Source organism: Vitis riparia, chromosome 17, assembly GCF_004353265.1.
Source record: "Vitis riparia cultivar Riparia Gloire de Montpellier isolate 1030 chromosome 17, EGFV_Vit.rip_1.0, whole genome shotgun sequence".
Taxonomy (NCBI): domain Eukaryota; kingdom Viridiplantae; phylum Streptophyta; class Magnoliopsida; order Vitales; family Vitaceae; genus Vitis; species Vitis riparia.
In genome coordinates, this window is record NC_048447.1 from 923515 (window position 1) to 948176 (window position 24662).

Here is a 24662-nt window from a genome sequence, read left to right on the forward strand (position 1 = left end):
CTCATAAACCAATCTAAATAATTTTGTAATAAAAAAAGAAACACAAAACAACAATGACCCATGTCAAAACAAAGAAGAAGAAAGAGGAAAAACTAGCTACCCTAACAAATTACAAAAAGGCTAAATACTATTTTAAAGATAAAGATACAGTAATAATAATAATAATAATAATAGTAAAATTTAATAAATCAAAAAATGCAAGGCCAAAACGAGAAGGCATCGAGTGGGTCCATTAACAACCCCAAGGATGGCCCACACTGGATCCCTACCAAAAATATATGAATAAGGTTTGACTTCTGTAAGTCCGATTGTGGGACGTGGAAAGAGATATAATCAGAGAAAATAAAATTAAAATAAACAAAAAAAAAAAAAAAGGAAAGAAAATCATCCTATAGATGGAGGACACTTTGGTAATTTCAATAGTCCGGCGTCGACTCCATCGCCGGATGCGGGTGTCCAAAATTCTCCGGCGAAGCCTCCTTAAATGAGGAAGGCAAAAATAAACTTGAGTGTGTCTGGAACGGGGAGTAGGAGGGAATTAAAAGGCCTCTCCGCGTTTTCACACCAAATGCTTTAAATCCTCCTGTTATATTACAGAGAGTGGTGGTTCTGAGTGTTAGAGAGGAGTGACTTCTCCTCCTCCTCCTCCTCCTCCTCCTCCTTCCCCTTCTCTTTTAACCCCACCCTCTCTCTCTCTCTCTCGAAAACCACGACATCTAACCGCCTTTAATGTTGTTGTGGACGCTGCACGTTTGTATTTGCATTTGTGTCTCAACTCAGTCCCATTTCTCTCGTTGCTTCTACTATAACGAACTGGGTTAACTCAGTCTCATTTCTCCTGTTGCTTCTACTCTCACCCACAACAACTCAACTCAACTCAACTGGGTCATTGCCATAAATCAATGATGATGGGCATCACTCTTGATTCTGAGGTAGAGAGATGAGAAATGGGAGTTGAGAATCACCCTCATAATGATGGTAATAATAATGATCCCTCATCGCATGTGCAGAGTTACGCCCCCAAAATCCTAGCGAATCCGCTCTCCGAATCCGAATCCGAATCCGCCTTTTTCTTATTTTTGTATTGGACGAGGGTGATGGCCGTCTCTCCCTGTTGTGGTGATTTTTTCTTCTTTTCCGAGGCTTGACCGGAGATGGAGTACGGCTCAGGCGGCGGCGGTGGTTCCGGTGGCTCAGGTGGGGACCCCGATGGCTCGGACTCCAGGAGGAAGAAGCGGTACCATCGCCACACTGCCCATCAGATTCAGAGACTTGAAGGGTAAGATTGATGAGAGTTGAAATTTCTTTATTTGTTTGTTTGTTGGTTTGGCAAATAGTTTGAAACATAATATTGGTAATGAAGGATGTTCAAGGAGTGTCCTCACCCAGATGAGAAGCAGAGGCTGCAGTTGAGCAGAGAGTTGGCTTTGGCTCCCAGGCAGATCAAATTTTGGTTTCAAAATAGGAGGACCCAGATGAAGGTAAGGCTTGTGCTTATTCTCGTGTGAGTTTCTCATTCTTGCTTCTGGTTATACTCTTCTTATTTAGTTGCTGATTTCCTTGTATGCACTCACACACCTTTTTAGGCCCAACACGAGAGAGCTGATAACTGTGCTCTTCGTGTGGAGAACGATAAGATCCGTTGTGAAAACATAGCCATTAGAGAGGCTCTCAAGAATGTGATTTGCCCGTCTTGTGGTGGCCCTCCAATTGGGGAGGATTCATATTTTGATGAACAGAAGTTGAGGGTTGAGAATGCCCAATTGAAAGAAGAGGTTGTTTGTGATGTTTCTCGTTTGTGTTTTGGATTTTTTGGAGATTATTAGGCGATTTTGGAATGTTAATTTGTTTGTTTGGATGCTATGCAGCTTGATAGAGTTTCTAGCATTGCTGCCAAGTACATAGGGCGGCCGATTTCACAGCTCCCACCAGTACAGCCTGTCCATATTTCTTCATTGGATTTGTCAATGGGAAGCTTTGGGGGGCAGGGGATGGGCAGTGGCCCTTCCCTTGATCTTGATCTTCTTCCTGGAAGTTCATCTGCTATGCCCATTTTGCCTTTCCAGGGGACTGGTATTTCAGATATGGATAAGTCCCTCATGGCAGATGTTGCTGGCAATGCATTGGATGAATTGCTTAGGCTTTTGCAGACCAACGAACCCTTGTGGATGAAGTCCACCACTGATGGGAGGGATGTTCTTAATCTTGAAAGCTATGAGAGGATTTTTCCTCGGGCTAATAGTCACTTGAAAAACCCTAATGTGAGGATTGAGGCATCAAGAGATTCAGGTGTTGTGATCATGAACAGTTTGGCATTGGTTGACATATTTATGGACTCGGTGAGTGAGTTTTATCGATTGGATTTTCAGTCTCATTCTTTGTCTCATTTTTGTGCCTAAGATATGACCAGTTTAGTTTGCAGAACAAATGGATGGAGCTATTTCCGACAATTGTTTCAATGGCGAGAACACTTGAAGTATTATCATCCGGAATGATGGGTGGTCAGAGCGGTTCCCTTCAACTGGTAGCTACCAGCAAACATTTCCCTGTCGATTTCAGTATTTCTTACATTAGAATTCCATTTGAAATTTTTCTCAGCCAAATAGTGTCACTGCAGATGTATGGAGAGCTGCAGGTGCTTTCACCCCTTGTACCTACTCGGGAATTCTATTTCCTCAGATATTGTCAACAAATTGAACAAGGCTCATGGGCAATAGTTGATGTTTCTTATGATTTCCCCGACAACCAGTTCGCCCCTCAAAATCCATCTCATAGGCTTCCTTCTGGTTGCTTGATTCAAGATATGCCCAATGGATACTCCAAGGTTGTCAAGTCAACAACTTGATGTTAATCCTCTGTGATTCTTTCAGGATTTGCAGTACTCAAAACCTATTCTAAAATGTTGGTGCAGGTTACTTGGGTGGAACATGTGGAAATCGAAGACAAAACCCCAACTCATCGGCTTTATAGAGATCTTATTCACAGAGGGTTAGCATTTGGAGCTGAACGGTGGCTGGCCACTCTACAGAGGATGTGTGAGAGATTTGCTTGTTTGATGGTTAAAGGAACTTCAACTCGGGATCTTGGAGGAGGTATTTCAGATAGAAAAAAAGGACAAAAAAACCTCTCGAAGAAAACGTTCTCCTAATGCTTGATCCTCAAATGCAAATACTAACAAGCTCTTTGGTTTTACAGTGATTCCATCTCCTGATGGCAAGAGAAGCATGATGAAACTTGCCCAGAGGATGGTCAACAATTTCTGTGCAAGCATCAGCACCTCCAATGGACACCGATGGACAACACTCTCTGGGCTGAATGAGGTTGGAGTCCGGGTCACAATCCACAAGAACACTGATCCTGGCCAACCCAACGGTGTGGTTCTCAGTGCGGCTACCACCATCTGGCTCCCAGTTTCTCCACAAAATGTCTTCAATTTCTTCAGGGACGAAAGGACTCGGCCTCAGGTATATGCATGATTGAATTATATACTAATTGGAAACTACTGTTATGATATCTTTAGTAACATGTGTTAATTTTCTTCACAGTGGGATGTTCTCTCCAATGGCAATGCCGTGCAAGAGGTTGCCCATATTGCAAATGGGCCACATCCTGGTAACTGCATATCTGTCCTGAGGGTAAGTCAGAGACCCTTTGAACATAGGATCAAATCAAATATTTCCATTTTTCCATTTTTCCATCTTTCCATTTTGGTTAATTTGGTTGCAAATGGGGGTTTTTGACTTCTGGGATCCCATGGGCAGGCCTTCAACACCAGTCAGAACAACATGCTGATACTCCAAGAGAGCTGCATAGACTCATCAGGTTCCCTAGTCATCTACTGCCCAGTTGATCTACCTGCCATCAACATAGCAATGAGCGGGGAGGACCCTTCCTACATACCCCTGCTGCCATCGGGTTTCAGCATCTCACCAGATGGGCGACTAGACCAAGGGGACGGGGCGTCAAGCAGCTCCAGTACAACAGCGAGCATGGGGAAGTCAGGAGGGTCACTTATTACAGTGGTGTTTCAGATACTAGTGAGCAGCTTGCCATCCGCTAAGCTGAACTTGGAGTCGGTGACGACTGTTAATAACCTCATCGGTAACACTGTCCAGCAAATAAAGGCTGCCTTGAATTGCCCTAGTTCCTGATGATGATCCCCACTGCTCAACAACTGTCCTTCTCTACCGTGTCTTTAAATACACATCAGAAAAATTCAGAGAGTCTCTCCTCAGCTGGTGGCATTGAATGAGGGGGAAAGTATTGGGGGTTAGTTGAACTTCTTCAATGCCCTTCATCAAGGAGTTTGAACCTGCCTGTTGCTGATGCTGCCTTTTTCCCCCCCTCTTTTTGGCTGCCAATTTTCTTTTCTTTTTGCGAGTCGGCTTTATTACTTACATTTTTTGTTTTTTTCTTTTCTTTTTGTGGAGGATATTTTAACGACGGAGTCAAGAACGCACCATACCTGTCTTTCTTGCTGTGGATCATCGTCCATCCATAAAATCCTTTCTTTTCTCCCTCACTCTCAACATTTTCTTGCCATCCTCCTCCAAACACACAGCAAGAACATCGTATGGTTCGGGTATTGACTTGTGTTGATGAACATCATTTTTACCTATGAAATTGTTATTATCATCACCATCGCTACGTCGAGAATGCGAATGCTTTTCTCCATCTCTATGAAGTGTGTTGTGTATGGTTGTGAAAGAAAAGGGTGGCCGAGTTTGAAAGCCATGAAAGTGACCTCCCTGGTGGGCCTTTCTACACTTTTATCTGCATATCTCTTTTATATACTTGTTTAATTGAATTTTTATGTCTGAGAAAAAATCGTTATTTTGGCCGACATGAATGCATCCTGTAAGTAGTGTTAGTGAAGGACATGGATCCTGTCACATGGGATGGTATTAGATCAGTGTCTCTCCTGAAATCACTATCAGTCTCCCAACTCATAAATCTACAACTTGTTTTGTTTTTCATGCCCTCCATACGTTTGAATAAATTCAAATACGGATTTGCTTTGACTAAAATCATGGATAGATACACATTCAAAATTTGAATTTAATTACTAGTGATTTCTTTTCCTTTTTTTTTTTTGTCCAAATGATTTTTAAGATTCAATTTAAATAATTTTATTATTTATCCTCCATGTTAATGGTTGAATTTGAAGAGGAAAGTGGGGGCAGGGGGAAGCTTGGCGCTATTATTGAATGCATTGAATGCATGTACCTTCTTGACTAAATGATTCCACCTATTCTTTTTCATCTAGGCTGTAATGGGAATGTCCACAACTCATCTGCCCCTCCTTTACCAAATTGTACAATTCTCATATGCTTTGTTCAACCTCACTTTTACCAACATCGGCCTCTTTACACATGTCTACAACCTTTTACGCCCAAAATATTTTTATCTTTGTTGGGTTAGCTGATTTTGTTCAAAGTTCTCATAATTTTAAAATTCTATTTTGAATTATTTAACAAATTTTTTATATTTAATAAAATTTTTATAAGATTGATTTTACTTTTGAGAAATAATGCTTTTAGCTTTTGCTTCAGTTTTTGGAAAAGTCATGCCAAATTATGCATTTTTTAAGCTTAAAAAAGAAGCTTTTGGTTTCTCAATAGACAATCCAAACAAGACTAAAATAACTTCTCACAGAAGCCAAAATAAAGCTTTTATGAAAGCATTACTATTAAGTTTTTTTCTAAGCTGTAATTTCTTAATTTTTTAAAAAGAAATTATGCAATCATATAGAATTTTTTTTATTTATTTATTGGTTTTATAAAAGAACTTTTGACTTGTGCCAATCCAAACTTTAGGGCTAAGAGCATTTTGCCTATGGATATGCTTTTAAGATATCTTTGCAGGAGTTGAAGCAATGGGCATGAAGAAACACAGTTGAGGAATAACAAAAGATAATGTCTTTAGAACTTTGAGGATTTTGTCAATAATAATAATAATAATTAGTCCCATAAAATACAAAAAAAAAAAACTGATGGAATAATAAAGAAAAATAAAGAAAGTCACCTTCTTAAAATAATAATTGGAATGACTTATTTTATATTGTTGAGTAAATGATGTGACCTATTCTTTTCCATACCTGCTTTTCTTCAAACACACTGAGGATGTACTGAAAATGTCCAACACTCATCTTCCACCCTTCACCAATATCCTACAAGAAAATGCTATTTTTTCAAAATGATTTGTTGAAATGCTTTAGGGATACATTTACATGAATGAAACATTCTAGTAAAGAATGGGAGATGATTTTTTATTTATTTTTGTATTTTTATAAATCTTTCTTTCATTATTTTTAGAATGGGAATAACAACCAAAAGTTTGTTCTTACGTAGATTAAATCTCACTCCTTATTTCTATTCCTATTCTTGCATTGTGAATGCGCTCTTACTATTGCTAAGTGTAATCATATATAAAACTAAGACAATCATTTAGGATAACATAGAATATTCTATTTTAATATTATTAAATATGAAGACCACTTTTATTATATATGTATATCGGCTTTAGGTAGAAATTAAAGTCAAAGTTGAAGCCATAATTTTAGAGAAATAACCTTGGTACAATAAAGTTTAATTAAACATAAAATAAAGTTTATAGCACTTATATATGAGATGCATTTGCAAACTTCTTGTTCAAGACGATTTTTCTAGATCAATTGACTTGGGCGATTGAACATTACATTAGTTGTTGGAGACTATCAAACTCAACAAATCAATTTGATTAGAGTAGTCAATCAGTGATTGACCAATTGAGCTTCCAATTCAAATGGAGATCGCTACGAGAACATGTTTGAAACAACTTCAAGCCCACCTCAACCGATCAACCAAGGCGGTTGATTGGTGCCCTTGTCTTTTTTGAAATATTTGAAAAGAATGTAAGTTTAAGCTAAAAATAAGGGTGATTGTTTAACTTCTCAAACATTTTGAAAACCTTTTTTGAAATCATTTTGGTCAAGTTAGGCTCATGTTTTTTCTTCATTTGATTTTTATCTAATTTCTAAAAGCAATAAAAGCAATCTTAGATTATTTCCATCGAAGGCCTCCTCTACACGCCTCTCAACCTAAGCCTCGAGCCTTTTATGGGTATCCAAATAGTAAGCTACCTGAATGGACGCTCTGGGTAGTTTAACACCTAATTAGGCTAGTTCATCGTAAAGCAACATTTACTTGGGCAACCGTATACCATAAATAAGTCTGTCACATAATTTTTGTGGGATAGTTAGGTAGTTGTTATATGTTATAAATGAATGATCGTTATTGATAGTCAATGATTGAGCACTACACATTAAATACATAATAAAGGGCAATCATGAGGGCAAGAGAAGCGTTATAGGCTAACCCCTATAAAAATCACTAGATAGCCAAAAGAAAGGGTACATAATTTGATTCTTAAGAAAACTCTGCCAAAAAATCTCCTCAAGCTAACTTAGCCATTAGAGAGGTTTGTTTGGACAAAATCTAGATACAACTTTTTGTAGGTCTTTTTAGCATAAAAAGAGTGTGAGAGCTGTTCGGAGGGAGAATTGTTGACCATGCATCAACAATTGGCATTGTCTATGGGAAGTTCGAGCAAAAACCATCATTGTAGAAGTTAAAAATGATAAACATGCCCTCTAGAATTGGTGCTAATACTCCATCTACAACACAACTTGTTGGCCTAGATGAAAGATTCAACATTTTTCAAGTAGAGATGGAGAAAAAGAAAGATGAGTACGAATAACGTATATAATCCCTACTTCAAGTAAGAGAAGTTGTTGCTATACCAATTAAACCATTTTAGGATCATCCTGGAGTAACGCGATGGGTATTCCACTACTTGACAGAGAACCCTTACTTTAAACAGATGATGAATTGTTAGCTAGTGGCCCCCATTTGTCACTTGTGTTGCAAAGGTCTAGGATGAAGCGATCGATTAACAAAAATTGTTCAAACAAAGCCACCAATACCACTAGGGAAAAGTGCCCTCAAGAGTTTGCATGATATCTCCACATAATTGCTATACAGAGGGTTTAGTCTAATGTCCCCTGTAAAGAAGGCTACCTGAATCCCATGCAAAATGTGAGATTCGAGTAGATACTCAGGGAGACAACCTAAAAAGCGCCTCTAAGGATGGTGAGTAGACACCTAGACAATATGTTATCCAATCCCTTTGGCACACACGTTATAAACTATGAGTCTCCTAGGGGATTCGTAGTCTCAAAGTATACTATGTATGATGGGACAGGCGACCTATTCAATCATTTGATGCATTTTAGATAGGTCATAACCCTCGATGTTGGGAATGATGTACTATTGTGTAAGGTCTTCCCAGCCAGTCTGCAAGACCCAACAATGTCATGGTTTCACTGACTGTCATAAAACTCTATTAATTCCTTCAAAGATATCTCTAAGGCCTTTGTTGCACATTACTTGTGCTTAGCCCTACAAAAGCATAATGTAAGTTGGCTACATGACATAAAGATAATGGAGAACAAATCTTATGAAGGGATTTGGGCAAGCAGTTCTATAGGTAAATCTTACAACATGGATGCGAACTTGCAAATCTTTAAGAGAAGTATTAACTCAAGTACTTTTTTTTAGTCCATCGCGAAAAAGCCAACAATGTTGATGAATGACTTATTCTAAAGCTAGCAAATATGCAATGTTGGAGGATGACATCCAAGCAGCCTCACAACAAATTTTGGTGACAACGCACCTAGTTAGAAACATTAAGACGGGAAGCTCAAAGCCTAAAGGGAATGGATTGAGGCAAGGCAACCACAGACTTGCCCAACTAGACTAAAATAAGAGTGAACCATTATAACTCATCTTGCTCACCATTTCATACGAGCAGTTCCTCCCATTAGTTCATGATTTGTTTGGGTTTAAGTAGCCAAACCCTATAAGGGTTGACCCAACTAAAAATGACCAACAACAATGATGCTCTTATCACAAGGAGCATTGATCGTAAATCTCTATTGTAAATAAAATACTAAAGCCTAAATATATGATAACTTTGGCTAAGAAAAACCAGAGATAGAGTTACCACGACTTTGTAGTATTCCAAGTTGTCGTCCTTTGAAATCAGCTCTAATATGTTCATTTGTTCTTAGATTCAAAGGATTAATTATTTACTAAAGGTAAAAAAATATCTAATTCTAATAAATCAGAATAAAATATGATGAAAATTTCCTAAATAAACCTATTTAAATTATAGAATAATTATTTATTTTTAATTCAATTAATCAAGATTAGGGCTCCACAATCCAACTTCAAGTATGAACCTTTAGGCGAAACAAGGGCATATAATTTAATAGTCTTAGGGTAATCAAAATGCATGGTCTAACGAGATCAAGCTGAGTTCCACACCTTAGAGTTGATCTGTATCCTAACTTTTAATATTTTATTCCATTGAATTACCTAATAGATGATGGACATGGAATCTAAGTTTAGGTCTAAGGTTTTTAGGCTTTTACCACTCTGTGTAGATTTACCTTAGGGTAAATAACAATGACAAAACCTTTGATAACTAGAGATCAAGAATTACCAAGAATCCTTAGTATCAAGGAATATGCGATTGTATCATCTCCTAAGTCAAACTAACTTTAGAGGGTATTTTGATCTCAATACTAGTGCCCTAACCTTTCATTCATTCCATTATTAATCCGATTTTACCCATTGTTTCCCTTTGGATACATCCCTAGGCTTTCATATTTCACCCCAAGATCTCTTATGGGCATGTCCTCACATACATAGGCCATAAAAGAATAAGAAAGAACCATTATTGATTTAAAAAAAAAAATTAAAAACAATAATTTATTCAATGATAAAAAGAAGAAAGAAAACAAACCAAGAAAAGCCTTCAAGGTCTTCTTCTCTCCTCCCAAGAATTGTCAAACTATCTTTACTCCTAAAAATAAAAAATAAAAAAATCAAGAACTCCCTAGAAAACCTAAATATAAAGTTTTTATAGTTTCCACCAGAAAACCTAACATGTGGCATGTTCCCATTGGCCACTTATTTTACTAATAATTACCTAAAATGACTACAAATTAATAAAATCGCGATGTCTAGTTGTATGAGACCCACTTAGGGTGGATGAAGTGCCCAAGATGCAATTCTCGAAGTAGAGGTGGCGAAATATCAATGTGGTAGTGTGTGAATTCAAAATTGGAGTCATTTTGAATTGGATTTCGAATTGGATTTCGAATTTATAAGTTGAATTTCAAAATCATTTCAAAACGGTCCTTCATCTTTGCACAATTATCTTTAAATGGTCATAACTTCTTCGTTTCACTTCGATTTGCACACCGTTTGAAGAGTTAGATTTTTGACTTCCAGAGCTTCAAAATGATATATATATATATATATATATATATATATATATATATATATATATATATATATATATATATATATATATATATATATATTGCTTAAAATAGACTTTGGGAAGTGCTCCAAATTTCGCTTCAAATTTAGACTACATGTTGCCACCAAATTTTGAGTTCCAAATTTTCATGCAACTTGATGAATTTGCTTCATGCATCATTATCCATGTTTGCTTGCCTTTCTTTATAGTCCATGAGTATTAACTCGCTCATTTCCTTATTAAACCTTTTCTTGATCTTTCAAAATCTAAAGTGATTCAACTCATACCATTTTCTTCCCTTAAACTTGAGATAAATTTCCAAAATGCAAGTTAAACTCATGGCTAGGGCCTTAGCAATAATTTGGGTCAAGTTGGATGATTTGAGTGTCTTATGGTGCATAAATCATATCAAATATATGTCATTAGAGCATATATTTTGGCTCCAATCAAGCATAGACACACTATGGGGAGGAGTGTTGACATTTCCACTTTTTGGTGGAAAAATTAATAAAGGTCAAGCACCTCCACTAGTATATCCGTAAGCCAAGGGGAAGGAATAACGCTCCAACCCTTGAAGTGAACAGAGCATGAACTCTTCCCCTAGAACAGTGCCCTATCATTCATCACATTCATGGGGGACAAATCGATGATTAATATAAGTCTAGCAGGCGCAAAAGATCGGTTCTTAGAGCCGTGGTGGTAGTAGAATGAGCAAATACCGTTCAGTAGTCATTCCAAGTTGGAAGCACTTACTCGGTTGATGGACTTATCACCTTTCTACCCATCAACCCAAATCGAGTCAGAGTACCTCATGAGGATGCCCTCCTTCTAACCCTTAGCATAAGTGGATTTATCATGCATAAGATATTGGTGGACCCGGGCAGCTCTACTGAATTCCTACAAATGTTTGCATACAAGCAGATGGGCCACTCCCTTGTCACTCTAGAAAGTACTGGACGCATCTTGATCAAGTTTAATGGGGCTACCACGGTGTCACTAGGTAACATGGTACTCTTAGTAGAGGTCGAACCCGTTACTCTAAATGTTAAATTTTCAATGGTGACGGATCTCTCCTTATAGAATGTCATAATAGGACGAGCTTACATCCATAAGATAAAAGTCATCCCGTCTACCTATCATCAAATGGTCAGCTATATGACGGAGTAAGGCCAGATAGATTTGCATGGAAGCCAATTGGTTGCCCAATGATGTTACCAGATAACTACGGAAATTAAGAGGCACCATTTGAAGAACCTGGATTTTCGAATGACCGAACCACCTAGCAAATACTTACTAGGGGGAAAGAGAAATTTGAGGAACAGGAATCGCTAGTAGTGGATTTATTGTCAAGTCTAGATGTTTTTGAAAAAGGTAATGGAAATAACTTATGTAAGCACATTGTTAATAGTCGAAGAGAATGACCGTCTAGAGTTCGTATTAAAGAAAAATAAAGATGAGTTTGCATGGAAGCATTGAAACATGCCAGGCATAAGCCCCGTAGTGGCCTCTCATAAATTAAACATTAGCCCCACTGTGCAGTCGGTTTGACGGAGGGTGTGACGCTTCCATTCAAACAGATAGAAAATGATCAAAGTGGAAGTTGCTAAATTGTTAGAAGTCAGGTTCATTCATGAAGTGAAGTGTCGTGATTGGTTGGAAAATATTGTGGCAGTACCCAATAAAGGCGAAACATAGAGAGTTTGTGTTGACTAAATAGACTTAAAGATAGCTTTCCATTCCTTGAATCCATTAAATAGTGGATACAACCTCTGGGCATGGCATGTTATCATTCTTGGATGCTTTCTTTGGGTACAATTAGATTCGGATGCACCCCCCAGATTTTGATAAGATCGTTTTTATTACTCCACAAGGCTTGTATTGCTACGATGTAATGTCATCGAGCCTAAAAAATGTTGGAGCAACATATCAACGACTAGTAACAAACATCTTTTGGCTAATGCTTGGGAAGACAATCGAAGTTTACATCGATGACATGCTGGTTAAGAGCCTCAACCAAACAGACCATCTGCAACACTTGGAAGAAGCCTTCAGTTTGCTTCGGAAGTATGACATGAAATTGACATTAAAACGCATTTCGGTGTAAGCACAAGAAAGCTTCTAGGGTGATTCATCTCTAGATTTACAAACCGTCTTCACCCATTTTTTGACACTCTCTAGGGGGTAAAGTTGATCGGGATGGAGCCTGGAGTACGAATAGGCATTCACCTCAATAAAGTAGCATTTGATTGAACCTCCAATCTTAGTAGCTTAGTGGCAACCGAAGGCCATATCAGAACTTGTAGTTAGTGTGATGTTACTGCGGGTAAACAAAGAAAATCAGCAAAGACTTGTGTACTCTATGAGTGAGTAAAGCCTTTATTGGAGTCGAAACTTGATATACTCATATTGAGCAAGCGACCTTTTCCTGAAGAGTAGTAGCCAAAATACTTCGCCCCTATTTCCAAGCATACCCCATCATTAGCCCGACGAACCTCTTGTTACAAGCCACTCTACATAAACTAAACCTATTTGGGTGAATTATTAAATGGGCGATGGAATTAAGTGAGCATGACATTCAATACAAGCCAAGGTTGTCACTCAAAGGGCAAGTTCTAACTAAATTTATAGCTGAATTGCCCCAGATAGAGGCCGTGGAGAAGGAATTGTTCAGGAAGTGATGGATCCTCAATGGGGATGGGTCATCAAAAGCATGTAAGTATTAAATCTCTTTTGATGTGGAATTCATCGCTAGTAAGAAAAATTAGTATAGTTGTATCCGTGGGAAAAATAATAGGGTCATTCTAAACTAATTTTGGTTTGTTATTTTCTAGTATCCATTAACTCTACTTTTGATTTCTAAATTCTTTTTAAATATTACTATATTCCTTAGTGAATCTAATGCATTAAAAAATCCATTTACCTAATAAGATAATTTATAAAGTCCATACTTTTTTTTTTGTATTAATTAGATTATTTCTTTACATCCAAATTATATTTTACATTAATAAACTTATTGATGAATCTAACCCATCAAGATTCTCCTGATTTAAAGTCATTTTTTTAATAAAAGAAATTTTTGAAAATTATAATTATGTGCAAGGAAAAATTGTAGCTCGGTTTTTGTATATGAATTAATTAAGTCAATATCTGAGTTCCAAATTATTTTTAGATTAATAACATTAAATCTCACTTAATTTGGAATTCTTCTCCTCAATACAAAAATTCTTATTTGACTTACTCCTTCAATATATTCAATCAATGCTTTTTTTAAAAAAAAAGAAAAAAGAAAAATCATGTTGGCTCAAAGATAATTTAATTGATGTGAATTCAAAGACTTATTGTCATGTGAATTAATTGAAAGGTGGCAGCCACTGACCCACACATGGTTTATTTTTAAATAAAAATAAATAATTTTTTTGAATAAAATCCTTATGAAAACAAAACAAAGTTGCATTTAATTAGATGTACAAAATAGTCATACTTTTAAGTGAAGCTTAAGCTTTAAGCTATAAGAAACAAGTCAAAATCACAAACAACAATTAATTCTTGCCTTTTTATAACTAATTTTAAATTAATTTATGAAAAGAGGACTCCTCCTTAACATTATTAATTTTAATTATAAAGATATCCAAGTCTTGATTAAAATGCCAATTTTGAAAATAAATTCCAAATGATCAACTCCATATGCTTGCTTAAGTTTTGGGAATACCTATAAAGAAAGAAGACCAATCATTTAATCAACCCTTATCTTGCCACCAAAAACTATTCAACACCTTTGGGATATACAATAATATTAAACCTAATATGCAAGTTGCTACACCTATAGCATTTTCATTAATTGGTAGTATGTACACTCAAATGTATTTCTTTAAATCTAAAAATGAGTGTTAAAATTAACCAAGCTTATTTTTAATTGACATGAATTCAAAGACTTATTGTTATGGGAATTAAATGAAAGGTGGCACCCACATATACTTTATTTTCTAACATTGGAAAAAAAAAAAAAAAAACAAAAAAAGAACTTTTGAACAAAATTGTGATGATCAAATTCTTATTCTTATGAAAATGAAATAAAGTTGAACTTAATTAGAGGTACACAATAGTCATACTTTTGAGCGAAGCTTAAGGAACAAGCCAAAATCACATCAATAATTAGTTCTTGTCTTTTAAAGTATTTTTAAATTGATTTTTGAAAATAAAGACTTATCTTTAATGTTATTAATTATAATTACAAAAATATCCAAGTTATGCTTAAAATGCCAATTTTGAAGAAATAAATTTTCAAAGTAGAATGCAAAAATCAACTTCATATGCTTTAAGTTTTGAGAATACTATAAAGAAAGAAGGCAAATTATTCAATCAAGCCTCACCCTAATTATAAGAAAGTATCCAGCACTTTTTGAAAGAATTAGAGAAAATCTTTCTTTAGATTATTATTTTAGAATATGAACAGTACCATTTTAGAATATAGAGGAGAGTCATTTATATAAGGCACAAAGGAGAGTTAACTCTAGTTATTTTCTAACAACTAACTCTAGTTACTAGTTAGTTAGCACTATTGGAATTTGTTAAGAGGTTGAAATATTAAGTTGGAAGTTTGTTGTTGGTTGTTGAGTTGGAAATTTGTTGTTGAGGCTTCTACTTATCATCCCCCTCAAGCAAAATGGTCCGGGGATGACACAAAGCTTTGTGTGAAATCCTAAGAATCGTGAGCTTGGAAGATGCTTGGTGAGAACATCGGTAAGTTGATGAGTAAGGGAATGTACTGAACAAGAAGTTCTCTATGCAGAACCTTAACATGGATGAGATGAAGATCAAGTTCAACATGCTTGGAGCGACTATGGAAAACTTAGTTAGCAATTAGATGAGTAATACTCTGGTTATCATGCCAAATGAGAGGAATATCCTAAGGAATGCATAACTCTTATAGGACAAATTGAATCCAAACAATTTTAGTTATAGTTATTACTAAGCCTCAATATTCAGATTTAGCACTGCTCTGAACCATAATACATTGCTTGGTGGAAGACTAAGACACTAAATTTAGACCAAGAAAAGCATAATAATTACTAGTACTCTTGCAATCATCAGGACAAGAAGCCCAATATGAATTAGTGTTGTTAAGATAAAGCCTTTAAAAGCATGATATGATGTCACAAATTTGGAATTCATTATTTATTTAATGATATTCTAGTTTCAATTTCATCTATCCTTATTCCATGCATTATACTTTATGAACATTCTCACCTAACATCTCTTGCATTGTACATAACTTGGGTGCATTAGGAGTTGCATAAAAGATTTAAGTCATAGGTTTTGCCAATAGATGATTTGTTCACAACCAATTCGTGGGCTTATACAACCTATTAGAGGTTGTAGTGCGCTACCTTCTAATTGAAGGGATGGTTAGTCTAAACCATTGGGATGATTTTCCCATGGTGAGTACACTAGTGTGACTTATGGTGAGCCATGATGTGAGGCTATCAAGTAGTTATGACTTCACCAAGTCGTTTCATTATGTTATATCTCAATCTTGAGAGAATACTAAGCTTGTACCCAAGTTAGCAGTGACTTTGACCTATGGGTGAGGTCCTAAAGTGATCATATATTACCTATGGATTGGATTATTGTTGATTGAAGTTAGTAGCAATAGGTATTCTCAATAGAGGCACCATGATATCTAATGAGATTGAGATAAAGTATCCTCTTGAGTGATCTTAAGGAGGCGTGTTTATGCAAACTATGGTCATAGTAGTTCCTTAAGTAGAACTTGACATAAGCTTTTTGTGAGCTAAGGTATGTTAATTGATCACATAGTAGGAGGATTTGTAGCTCAAAGATAATAGAGATAGTGTTGAAAAGCTGATAGCTTTCTCATTATTAGACTATAAAAACCAGTTCATAAAGAGATTGAATGCAATGGATAGCAGGTCACGAATCCAAGCACTTTGTGTCCTTGTAGTGGGATGTTGAATCAACTTTAGAATTGGATTATGAGGGAGCCAATACTGTCTTATGGGTTCCAATGGTATTCACTCTAGCTTATATACCTTGTTGGCTTCCATATGTACACCTTTTTACTCTTTGAGAATCTTCTTACTCATCCTATAAGAATCTAGTAAGATCTTTAAGATAACTTGAATCCTGGTGTACATTCATAATAGTCTTAAGGGCAACTTGTCTAGTTGACTTACCCTTATCACCAATAACCCTTGCAACTTTAAAGAGAATATCATAGACTATGGCAATAGGCATGTGCTGCTTTTGCAACACATTATCTAAAGATCTAAGTATGAGAGACTTAGTCTTTTGATCCATCTTATGTCTCCTTTGATATGCTTCTCTTACTTTATGATAGGATTATTCAAAGGAAACAACAAACTCTATTAAAATTTGCTTCTATGCAATTAATACTATATCAAGATTATTTTTAGTATATAATTAGGTCTAATTTAAACAAAAGATGATAGGTGACAGGTTAAAGACATGATATTTGTAACAAATATAATAATCTCATGCATTAATAAAAAGAAACTAAGCATTCAAGGCAAGTTGGTAATTAATTTAGCAAAAAATGTAGTGCTCTTAAACTACATATATCCATGCAAGGTATCCTAGTATCATAAGAATCAAGCCTACTTTAGGCAGGTCATGACTCTTATTACTAGGTAGAGACCCTCTCTAATTAATCAACCTACCTTAAACCTCCAAAGGTTATCCTAAGGAATTGATCAACATACCTTTATGTTTAACCCTTAGTCCATGTAAGTGGGACCACTTTAGATGATTCTACCACTTCATGTTTAAGTTAAGTGTGTAACCAAGATCCTTGACATCAATGTTACCAATTGAAGAGTTCCATATTTAAGGTTGAATACTCCCACTACAAACATATATAGTCTTGTCCATAAAGAATAACCCATATCCCTTGATTCCTTGGGTCAACCCATCTTTAGGATGGTGATGGACCCAAAATCAAGATGGGCTCGATCTTGGAGGCTATGGACTTGCCTATGGTCCACTCCCACTTAATTTTGGAAGACAAATTTTAAGATCATTTTGGTAACTATCTTAAAATAAATTATCCATCATAAGAATTTTCAAAACTTTTATTTATTACTTGAATTGGAACTCTTGTGCCAGATAGGGATACCTTTCATATTCCTTATCCTTGAACTTTCCTTTTCAAACTAAATGCTCTCCTCCTTCTCTCAGGGGGGAGAGTCTGGAGAACCACCTAACCCAAATAAAGGAAAGTCCCAAAAGGAATTTGAAATTTCAAATAATAACAACCAATTTCTTAAATAAATAATAATGCAAATAAAACTCATGAAAATTTATTATTTTAAGAAAATCCAAAATTACCATTTTAATTTATTTTATTTGAAATAATATCTTGGTAAGTTATCTCAATTATGAATTATCTATCATAAATTTTTCCAAAAATAATTTATTTCTTCAAATTAGAATCTTAAGAAAGATTTTATTTCATAAAGACTTAGAAAAATAAAAACTTTTCTTAAAAAACAAAAAAAAAAATCTTAGAGATCTAAAATCTAAAAGGATTTATTTATTTTTTATTTTTTTTAAAAATCTCTAAGAGTTTAATTTTAAAAAGGAAGTAAGTTCCTTATTTCTTTCCAACTTGTCTTTATCTAAAATAAAATTTTCCTAATTCTTAGCACATTCCAATTTAATAAATTATCTAAAAGAAGAAAAAAAAAAAAAAGAAAATTCATTAACATAAGAATACCAAAATATATTATATGCCAAAAATAAAAAAACATAAAAGACACAAAGGAAATTAAATAAATATTTCTCATGGTCTTAGGGATCTTGTTGCAAATTTAGTAACTAAAAATTGGATACAATCCAAATTACCAAAATAGCCCTACAACCAAAGATAGGGTTAGTGAAAAAAAGAAAAACCCAATGGGCCCTATTACCATAAAAAGAGCCCAAATAGAGGCCCAAAAATTGAGCCTAAACAACCAAAAACAATTTGACCCAAACTCAATCTCGTAATTGCATACCCTTTACGCAACCTTGCTTCAATCAGCCATATCTCCCTCGTTTCAACTCTGAATTCAAATCCGTTCGAAGCATTGGATTCCTAACTTCCTAAGATTCAAAATCATGTGTGGTTTGGCCCAAAAATCTCACAGGAGGTAGCCCCGATTTTGAGTTGAAATCAGCATCACTATGCTGCCATGCTCTCTACACAACCTTGATTCAATCAACTATAAGTCTCTCATTTCAAGTTCGAATTGTGATCCGTTTGAAGCCTTGGATTCTTGAATTCCTAAGCTTCAAACTTGCTCTAAGAAACTCATGGTAAGTCATCCCAATTTTAAGTTAAAAATGACAAAACTGTGCTGCCAAGGATCTCAAATCAAGAACTTCCAAGAATCTTTCTTTTCCCCTAAATCACCATAGGAACTCATGAAAGAAACTTCAATAAGCCTTCTTTTCTCTTTTATAGAAAGGGAATGTGCACGAACACTTTGTGATGCTTCAGATTGCTTCCATACTCTCCATAAGTTACAAAGAATGATCAAATAAAAAATAAAAAATAAAAGATTTTTACAAAAGAAAAGAAATCTTATGCCTCTTATGAGGCTTACAACCCATTTAGGAAAAGTAAAAACCAATCCAATTAATTATTACATCCCCAATAAAAAGCAATCACAATTATAACCGTCATATTATAATAAGATCATAATAAAGAACAAACATTAATTATCCCTAGGACTATGGGATAAACAAAAACCCTGTAAAAACAAGTTAGCATACCCTATAATGGTTCTAGTACGATTACTAACCTATGGCTCTGATACCAGTTGAAAAAGAAAAACTCGAATCTCTCCGTTTCCCAAGTCCAGATCAGGCTAGGAACATGCATAACTATCCTAGGCTTTTTCCAAATCCTATGCACAACAAAAAAATAATATTTTTATACTTTAAAAAGATGCAGAAAGTGCTAATGAAAACCATACCTCAGATTCGGATGTTGCCAAATTAAATCCACATAGTGAAGATGAAGATCGAAATTGTATAAGTCTCGTAAACTCGAAGTCTTCCACATGATGTGTAGAACCTTGATCTTGGCACCCTTTTGGTGAGAGAAGAAAAGAGGGTGAAGGCTATGACTTTCAATCTCTTTGGATGGTGGAAGACAAAAGCTATGGAAACCTTAACCCCTATGGGGTATTTATAGGGTTCCTAAGTGGGATTAAGTGACTTGAACCCACATTGGCTTGGGTCACTTAATCTAGCCCAAAATGGGTTCTAATTGATTAATTAATCCAATAGGGCCTACTAATTAATCAATTAGCCCAATCCAGGGACATTGTTCACTTACCCATATGCAACTTTGCGTAATTACTAAAATGCCCTTATACACAAAAGTGAACCTAAAGCTAATCCGACCCTCATAATCCATAAAACAAGGTATATGAACTCAGAGCGGAGACCATTGGGACCTATAGGAATATTGACTCCCTCATAATCCAATTCTAAAGTTGATTCAACATCCCACTATAGAGAATCAACTAAACTCCAATATCCTATGTAAATAACAATGAGACACCAAGTGCTCGAGTCCGTAAGTTGCTATCCATTGTGTTCAGTCTCCCCATTAACTGGTGTTTTTAGTTTAATAAGGTGAAAAATATCAACCTTTCAAGACTACCTCTACCATTCTTGAGTTACAAATCCTCATATTGTGTGTTCAATTGACATGTCTTAGCTCTCAAAGAGCCTATGTCAAGTTCCACTTAAGGAACTACTATGACCATAGATTACATGAACACACCTCCTTAGGATCACCCAAAGAGACACATTGTCTCAATCCCAAGAGATATCATGATGTCTCTATTAGAATACCTATTCCTACCGACTTCCATCAATAATGACCCAATCCATAGGGAATATATGATCAACTTATAATCTCACCTGTAGGTTAAAGCCACTGCTAACTTCAACACAAACTCAATATTCTCTTAAGGTTGAGAGATAACATAATGAAGCAGCTTAGTGAGGTCATGACTACTTGATAGCCTTAAGTCATGACTCACCGTAGGTCTTGTCCAATGTGCAACCATACACACTAGTGAACTCACCATGGGAAACCTATCCCGATAGCCAAGGCTAGCCATCCCTTTAATTAGGAGGTGGTGCATTACAACCTCTAATGTGTTGCTTAGATCCATGAACCGATTGTGAACAAGTCATCTATTTGCAAGAAACCCATGACTTAGATCTTCTGTGCAACTCCTAACGCATCTAAGTCACGTACAATGCAAAAGATGCAAGCAAGAATACTCATAAAGTATAATACATGGAATAAAGATAGATAAAAATGAAACTAGAACATCATTAAATAAATAATGAATTCCAAATTTGTTACATAATGTCATACCTTTAAAGGCTCTATCCTAACACTTTGGGATCACAAGAATAGGAAGATCACATTGTCTCAAGTCACCTACATTGACAAGATTTTGGTCAAGTATGTTATGCAAGACTCCAAGAATGGTTTACTACCCTTTAGGCATGGAATGTCACTTTCTCAAGATTAGTGTCCTAAGACCATTGAAAAAAAAGATCGCATGAAAATAGTACCTTATGCTTTAGTAGTAAGTAGCCTTATATATGTCATGCTATGTACTAGATTATATATTTGCTTTGTTGTAGGGATGATGAGTAAATATTAGTCCAATCTACGAATGGAGCATTAAACGATAGTTAACCATATGCTCAAGTACCTTTGGAAAACGAGGTATTATATGTTAGTTTATCATTATGATGAGTTGTTACTCCTTAGGTACACGAATTTGGACATTCAACCTGATAAAGACTCTCATAAGTCTACCTCTAGGTTTACGTTCACTTTAGGTGGGGGGTTGTTAGTTGGAGAAGTATGAAACAATCTTGTATTGTTGACTCAATTTTGGAAGACAAGTATGTTATTGCTTTTGAAGCAACAAAGGAAGTCGTTTGGCTTCAAAAGTTCTTGATGGGACTTAGGGTAGTACCCTTGGTTGTATTGCCCTTGGTACTATTTTGCAATAACAGTGGGGTAGTGGCATAGTTTAAAGAACCAAGAAACCATCGAAAAGGTAAGCACATTGAGATAAAGTATAACTTAATACACAAGATAGTATTGAGAGGAGATCTAGCTATGGAGAAGATTGTTTATGTGGAGAACCTAGTAGATCCCTTGACAAAGACTTTGTCTAGTCTTTGATGATCATAGGGATAGCTTAGGTGTCAGATGTGTTTTCACCATGCTTTATTGAGAGTTTGTTAGGATTGAGCCCTATAAAGCATAACATGATGTAACATATTGAGATTCATTTATAAATTTATTTATCTGTGCCCATATGGGTTAATTGGTTATTTGAGCATACACATCCATATTTCTTACATTATACATGACTTAGGTGCATTAGGAATTGCATAGAAGATACAAGTCATGGTTACCTTATAAGTAAATAAGTTGTTCACAATTAGTTCATGGATTTGGTCAATCCAATAGAGACTATAGTACACTACCTCCTAATTGGAGGGATGACTTGTCTTGACTGTTGGATTGGGTTTCCTATAGTGAGTGTACTAGTATGCATGGTTACACATTGGACAGGACCTGTGATGAATCATGATGTAAGACTATTGATTGTCATGATTCACCAAGCTACTATACTACATGGACTCTAAACCTTGAAAGGATATTGAGCCTAAACCAAAGTCAACAAGAGGCTTTGACCTTTAGGTAAGACCCTAAGGTGGTCACGTATCCCTATGGATTAGGTCACTATTAATGGAGGTTAGTGGCAACAAGTATTCTCAATAGAGGCACCATGATATCTCATGCGATTGAGACAATGTGTCCTTTTGGGTGATCCAAAGTATCGCCACGATAATTCCTTTAATAGAATTTGACATATGCTATTTGGAGTTAGAGTATGCTAGTTGATCACATAATTTGTTGGATCTATAACTCAAGGATTAGAAAGGTAATTTTGATAGGTGATAACATTACCTTGTTAGATTACAGATATTGGTTCATTGGGAGTTTGCATATAGTGGATAGTAGGTCATAGACTCGAACTTTGTCTTATTGTTGTTTATATGAGGTACTGGAGTGTAGTTGATTCTCTATAGTGAGATGTTGAATCAACTTCAAAATTGGATTATGAGGGGGCCAGTACTCCTATGGGTCCTAGTGGTCATTCTCTGACCTCATATACCATGATGACATGGTTCATGAGGGTTGGATTGACTCTAGGTTCATTCTTGTGATTAAGAGAGTTTTGGTAATTACGTAAGGTTGCACAATGGATAATAAATAAGGTCTCTGAATTGGGTTAATTGATTAATTAGATGGCCTTATGTGGTTAATTAATCAATTAAAACCCATTTTGGGTTAAATTAAGTGACTCAAGCCTTGGTGGACTGATGTCACTTAAGCCCAAGGGCAACCCTATAAATACCCCTTAAGGGTTAGGGTTTCCTAATGGATTTTAGATAATTGTTTTCCACCTTTAGTGAGAGAAAGAGAGTGAGAGAGAGAGAGCCTAGGTTTCTACCCTTCTAGAGCCCATTTTGGAATGCCAAGATCATGATCAGAGTCATCGGGGAAAAGATCTTGTGTGAACGAGACCTCTAAACTATTCATGCATGTTTTTCACCGTAAGGAATTGATCTAGGAACATCTAGATCTAGGAATAAGAACTATAGCTTTAGATCTATAGTTAATAATGGTTTTTATTACATTTTATTATGCTATGATAGATTTAGAGAGGCTTAAGGATAGATGCTTTCACCTTACAAGATCTAGGGATAGGAAATGAAGAAAGTCGGGGTTCCCAACGGATATGTTATAACACTACCTTGTTAGATTATAGACACTAGTTCATGGGGATTCCACATGTAATGGTTAGTAGGTCACAAACTCAAACTTTATCTTCTTGTTATTTAAATATGATACTAGAGTATGATTGATTCTCTATAGTGGTGTATTGAATCAATTTTATAATTGGATTCTGAGGGAGCCAGTACTCTTATGGGTTCTAGTGGACCCCACTCAAGCTTATATACCTTGATGACATGGTTTATAAGGGTTGGATTGGTTTTAGGTTCACTTTTGTGCATAAAGGTGTTTTGGTAATTACACAAGGATTAGTGAACAAGGTGTTTGGATTAGGCTAATTGAATAATTAGATGGCTCTATGAGGTTAATTAATCAATTAGGACCCATTTTGGGCTAAGTTAAATGACCTAAGCCTTTAGTGAGTTTTAAGTTACTTAAGCCTAATTAAGGACTCTTTAAATACCTTCTTAGGGGTTAGGGTTTCTATCACTCTTAAAGACTATCGACTTTCACCTTAAAGAGATAGAGAAAGCCAAAACTTCCTTCTTTCTAAAGACCCATCCTTCGGAGTGTCAAGATCATGGTTAAAGCCATTTAGCAGGAGATCTTGGGTATATGAGACTTCCGGATACTTCATGCATTTTTTTCATTATACAAAATTGATTTGGAATGTCCAAATCACAGTTAAAGTTTTCTATAACACTATTCTTCTAAATCTTGATATTAATATATATACACCCTAAGAAGTCATTCATGTACGTAACCTAAACTTGGGATAGGAAAGGGATTTGGGATTTCCTACATCTTCCTTAGGTAGGTGGTTATGAGGACCAAAAGGAGTTTTCGTTGACCTAGAATAGAGGTTATAAGGACTAAAAAGAATAATTGTTGGTAGACTCATACACCAAAAATAAGCTTTTTAAAATTTACATAAACCCATCAAAATCATCTGATCGTGAATACCTAGAAAATAGTAATCAAATTAATTTGAGCTTTCAACTAGGCAGTTGATATTCATGTAAACTAAAACCCTCCTAGCTTGTATAAACCTAGGACCCGATCCTAAAGTCGTAAGCACAAGGTAAAAGTCTTATCAGTGAGTTGAATCGGAGAGAAGGAAATTCAGTAAACTTCTACTCTTGGAGTTTGTTGTCTATTGTTTTCTTTTCATATGTTTTTAGGTTCCCTTATTCTCTCCTAAAATTAAAATTTATTATTCTTTTATACCTTTAACTAGCACTCATGCCTCTAAAATCCCTACCTTTAGCATGTTTAATCTAAAGACTCCCTATGGGGATGACTTAACCGCTATATAGTTGTTAGTTCTTTTTATTTTTTATTTAAGAACTAAGGGTTTCAAAGACTAATTTATGTTTTTTTATTATAAAAATTCATTGAAAATAATTTTCCAAAATTTATC

General features: G+C 35.6%; 1 protein-coding gene across 4 annotated transcripts; it reads left to right on the forward strand.

Annotated features, from left to right (window-relative positions):
- The first annotated feature begins 506 nt into the window (after positions 1-506).
- Positions 507-4734, forward strand: LOC117905156 (homeobox-leucine zipper protein HDG11-like). Of its 4 annotated transcripts, XM_034818072.1 has the most exons (11): positions 507-932; positions 1011-1279; positions 1364-1481; positions 1587-1775; positions 1869-2339; positions 2411-2524; positions 2618-2824; positions 2912-3092; positions 3196-3464; positions 3546-3635; positions 3762-4734. In XM_034818072.1, the coding sequence occupies exons 2-11, from the start codon at positions 1155-1157 to the stop codon at positions 4149-4151; spliced, it is 2154 nt and encodes a 717-aa protein (XP_034673963.1). In that variant the 5' UTR covers positions 507-932; positions 1011-1154; the 3' UTR covers positions 4152-4734. The 4 variants fall into 4 exon arrangements, with proteins under 4 accessions (XP_034673963.1, XP_034673966.1, XP_034673964.1 ...); XM_034818073.1 differs by having other exon boundaries at positions 508-1279; positions 2423-2524; XM_034818075.1 differs by lacking the exon at positions 1587-1775 and having other exon boundaries at positions 507-1279.
- The last annotated feature ends 19928 nt before the right edge of the window (positions 4735-24662 follow it).